Consider the following 5,378-nt stretch of genomic DNA (forward strand, 5'->3'; position numbering starts at 1 on the left):
TGGAAGAACCATCATTGAATACGAAGCAGAATTTGCAAAGCTTGCAAAGTACGCGTCGACCTTAGTAGCAGATGAGATTAGTCGAGCACGAAGATTAGAAGAGGGACTTCGAAGAGATATCAGGAACTATGTGGCTTCTTTTGAACTTCAAACATACGAGGCAGTCCTCAACAAGGCGTTAGTGATCGAGAGAGGCTTGGCAGATTCTGAAAAGGCGTCTGGTAGCTGCAATAAGAGGCGGTTCGCTCAAACTGGTGGGCAATCTTTTCAAGGGGGACCACTCAAGAAGCCACACGTGCACGATAATATTAGAGGCCAGGGAGATCATGAAAGGTGTTCGTGGTGTAGCAAGAATCATCCCAACAAAGTCTGCCGTTGGAATACAGGTGCTTGTTTTCATTACGGAGAAGTAGGACACAAGATTTCGAATTGCCCGCATAACCCGCCACCGCCACCAAGGAAGGAAGCAAATAACAAGATGGGTAAAGTACGTGTGTTTCAGCTCACACGAAATGACAACTATCGCAATTAAGGTATGATTTATTTTCTTAAGTGAGTTGTTTAATTTATTTCTGTGAATTTGAGGACCAAATTCTTTTAAGGAGGGAGGAATGTAAAATCTGTAATTTTATATTTAATTTATTTATTAGATAGTATGATATATTAATTCATTTAGATAAATATTTTAAATTAGAATATTCGGAAACTTTTTGTGCAAGTTATTTGAGTTGGGAAAAGATTTTCTATTTGTGGAAATAAGCGTAAGAATAATTTAGAAAATCGAAATCTTTTTAGTTTAGGTAATTATATGCGTCTAATATTTTATTTTTGGGATTTATTTAGAGAGTTTGTAGAAACCTTAGGACCAAGTTTTAAGATACCTTATTAAATTTAGGCTTTGTATATTTGTCTGCCTATATAAGAAACCCAATAGATTAACAAGAGGCTCGTACAGAACTCGAACCCCAAGTATGCTCTTCTCCCTTGTATGCTTTCGATTTATTTGTGTGTAACAAGTATTTGTTTGGTGTTGACAACTATTTTTTATTTATAAATAAATAATACTAGACCATAATCAATTCACATTAGTTTGATATTGAGTGATTTTTCAGTTCTGACCACTAACAACCGATTTATGTAATCTTATGATATTTGACATAAAACCAATTTAGCCAATAAGGAATAAAGAGCATCTTCAAAAATGTAATTATTGCATCATCTAATCAACATAATTTATATATCACTACTAGAAAAAAAACCTTAGACATCGGTTTTTAACCGATGTCTATGTAAAAAATGTATGATGTCTTCGCGACTGATGTTAAATGTATTTTCTCATAGACATCGGTTAAAAACCGATGTCTATGTAATATTACACATCGTTTCTGGAAAATTTCTGAAGTCTAATTCACATTGATGTTATATAATTGTTTAATGTCAAGTTCAGAAATGTAATATTAGGACGATTAGGCTTGCTTAAAACTATAACACACAATCAATATTTATAAAATAACATCGATTACAAATAAAAAACCGATGTCTATATCTTATTAGACATCGGTTAAAAATAAAACACCTGGTTGACTTGGTCAACAGAGACATATTTATCCTTCTTATGGCCTTGTCGATTGAAATCCACAAGTGTGAAGCCAAGATCGTCGATCTTTATGCCTTTATCATTCTCTGCCCATTTACACAAGAAGAGCGGAGCTTTGAACTCATGGTAATCCAACTCTCATACTTCCAAGATTATGCCATAAAAGGTCATATCACTCTCAATGGGGTTTAAATCTTTCGCACTGGAGACCTGGACTGCCTTAGCAATAACAGAAACTCCACTGTTTTGAACAACCCGCGCATCATCTCGGTCTTTCATAAAGTATCGGACTCCATTGACTGAGAAACCTTGATAAGTTAAAACAGAAAATGATGGTTTTCCAGCGAGTCATCGTATCGTCTCTGAAACAGCATCGGGATTTCCCTTCATTTCACTACTTACCTATACATAATATTATATAATAAAAAAATCCGTCAGTTGCAAACTACAACTAACAACTATTTAAGTAGACACTACACAAAACCTACTTTTTTTTCAAACCAATCGGCAAATAGCCGATTGTGCTCTCCCATGAGCCAATGAACACTTTTTTTCTTCCCTCGGTAAATTTCATCCAAATACTCCTTGTGCATTCTGAGAATATGCATAAATATTAGAAATAACCCACAAAAATTATATCTTCAAACAAATAGGACAAGTTAATAAAATAAACGTACACGATATAGGGATACACTTCATCATTATTTTGAAGGACATGCAGATGAGTCTCATCTCGCTCTTTTTCTTCCACGACCTTTATTATCGCGGCAGATAATGGACCAGATTGCTTGCCTTGCTCAACTGGAAGTCTGGCTCATAAATTCTGTGCAGAATTCTACTGATTCTTCTTTAAGGTAGCTTTCTGCCATACAACCTTCAGGATAATATCGGTTTCGTACGTAGCTCTTTAGCACTTTATTGAATCGTTCGAAGGCATACATTCCATCTATAAAATACCGGTCCACATAAACGCACTTCTAGGACCAAGTGGACAATAAGATGTAACATTACATCAAAAAATGATGAAGGGAATTTTTTTTCTAGATCGCATAAGGTTATTATTACATCTGACTGCAATTTATCGAGTTTTGAGACATCGACAACTTTGCTGCATAAAGCATTAAAAAAGAAGCACAGTCGTATGATTGTGACCCTAACATTTTTCGGGAGAACAGATCGAATGGCAACAGGGAGGAGTTGTTGGAGAAGGATATGGCAGTCATGGGACTTAAGCCCGTATATCTTCAAATCAGACATGGATACACAATTTTTTATGTTTGATCCATGTCCAGAGGGAAGTTTCATAGACAAGAATGAGTTCAACACTTTCTTTTTTTCGGCCTTCGACAAAGTAAAAGGGGAAGGGGGCAGATAGGTCTTCTTTTCTCCTACTTGAGGAGCTAAATCATGTCTAACACCCATATCAATCATATCACGACGTGCCGCCTCACTATCTTTTGACTTTCGCATATTTAATAACGTCCCAAGCAGATTATCACACACATTTTTCTCGATGTGCATAACATCGAGACAGTGGCGAACATGATGATATTTCCAATATTCTAACTCAAAGAAAACAGATTTTTTCTTCCATGGACATTCCACCTTCTTCGACTTCTTCACCTCTTTTCCAAAACAAAAATCAATTCGTTCCTGACGCGCTAACACTTCTACTCCGGAAAGGGGTTGACATGCGTTCCCCAACTCTTGTTGTTCGTTAAAGGCCGCCTTATACCTCCTATAAGGGTGCTGCCTAGGCAAATAACGGCGATAACCTTGGAAGCACATCTTCCTACTGTGACTTAAATATTTAGCCACAGTATCGTCACCACAAATTGGACAACTCTTATAACCCTTATTCACGCAGCCTGACAAGTTTCCATATGCTGGAAATTCATTTATAGTCCACAATAAAATTGCTTTTAGAGTGAAATATGATTTACTATAGGCGTCATAAACGTTTGGTTTACCTTCTTCCAAAAGTTTTTTCAGATCATCAATCAACGGTTGTAAATAAACGTCGATGTTATTTCCCGGCTCATGTGGACCAGGAACTAAAACTGACAACATCATGAACTTCCTTTTCATGCATAACCACGGAGGAAGATTGTACGTTACCAACACAATTGGCCAGCAAGTATATTGATTGACTAACCCATTAGTATGTGGGTTGATACCATCCGCTGATAAAGCCAACCTAATATTCCTAGATTCACTACCAAAGGCAGGCCACCGGTAATCGATATTCCTCCAAGAAGGAGAGTCGGCCGGATGTCGCATCTTGTCATCATTTATTCGCTGATTTGCATGCCAAGTCATGAGTTCAGCAGTAGAGGGAGATTTAAATAACCGTTTAAATCTTGGAATTATAGGAAAATACCACATGACCTTGGCTGGAACATTGACCCTAAGTTGGCCATTCTTCCGTACTTTCCAACGTGACAGCTTGCAATGAGGACACTGAGAAGCATCAGAATGTATGCCCCTATACAGTATACAATCATTGGGACACGAATGAATTTTTATATACTCTAGACCTAAATCGGATAAAGTTTTCTTCGCTTCATATGCGTTAGGAGGCAACACATTATCTTTAGGAAGGATCGAGCCAACTGAAGAGAGCAGCTCAGTAAAGGCAGTGTCGCTAATACCAAACCTAGCTTTCCAATTATGCAATTTTAACATTGACTGTAACTTTGTGCACTCGCTGCCCTCAAACAACGGTTGTTCTGCATCAACAACAAACCTCTGAAAATCATATGAATCCTTATCGTAATTACCCAAATTAAAAGCCGCTTCACAAACTTCAACAGTTTCTGATGCAGCAAAGTGCTATGTAGGTTGGTCTGAAGCAGGACGTGTACTACCTATAGAAGACCTAGTACTCCTAGTAGATTTTTCTTCATGCCAAATCCAATCAACATACCCCAAACTAAAACCATGATCGTAGATATGTCCCCTTATGATTTTGGTTGAGAATTTTTTAAAATTCACACATCGACCACATGGACAAGGAATTCTTTTAGGATCTTTACAATTTTCTTCAGCGAAAATCAAGAATTCTTCGACAACAATTTCAAATTCTAAAGAATCCCTATCTTTCGATATCCACGACTTATCCATAACTGAAAATGTATGACCAGCAATCTAGCAACCTAACCACCTGATGGTCATTTCAACATCAAATATTAGAGTAAGTTTATATATCATTTATATTCATTATATACTCATAATTCTACTATACTATATTTCTTGGTTATTGAATATAAATATTTATTAATATAAAATAGATATGCTATGTTTTATGTTTTATCCTTATTATGCAGCTAAAATACATACTTAATACTAGGAATTAGCGGTATATATTTATCACAAGTTATGCATCGCTTAATTACTTCATGCTAAACAAAACCAAGAAAGTCAACATTGTTTAACTAGCATAATCAATACAGGTGCACATATTCAAGCGCGAATTAATAACAAACATGCCCTTAAAAAATTGAAAGATTTTACACAAATGACAACTAGTACATTCATGGCATCTCATCTATTAAAAGAGAATGATACACTAAATCTGATACATAAACAACAATCCAAATCAAATAATGTATACATAAATAATGACAGATCGGTTACTAGTGAATCCCTTCCTACATAATATATACATAAAAAAGGAAAAAAAGGAAATGAATAAGAATTTATAACCTCCTTCTTGAAGTAAAATGTGCAGGCACTGTCAAATTCCGAGACTTGATGAGATAATCTGCAAATGGACAAAATC

The 5,378-nt window shown here is 36.0% G+C and overlaps 1 protein-coding gene across 1 annotated transcript; it reads right to left on the reverse strand.

The window, feature by feature from the left end:
• Positions 1-1,945: 1,945 nt before the first annotated feature.
• On the reverse strand, positions 1,946-4,539 carry LOC141680824 (uncharacterized). Its single transcript, XM_074486938.1, has 5 exons — positions 4,524-4,539; positions 2,663-4,413; positions 2,555-2,574; positions 2,086-2,191; positions 1,946-1,999 (listed from the first exon to the last, which is right to left on the reverse strand). The coding sequence occupies exons 1-5, from the start codon at positions 4,537-4,539 to the stop codon at positions 1,946-1,948; spliced, it is 1,947 nt and encodes a 648-aa protein (XP_074343039.1).
• Positions 4,540-5,378: the final 839 nt, after the last annotated feature.

The sequence above is a fragment of the Apium graveolens genome, chromosome 8 (assembly GCF_009905375.1).
Source record: "Apium graveolens cultivar Ventura chromosome 8, ASM990537v1, whole genome shotgun sequence".
In the NCBI taxonomy this organism is placed as follows: Eukaryota; Viridiplantae; Streptophyta; class Magnoliopsida; order Apiales; family Apiaceae; genus Apium; species Apium graveolens.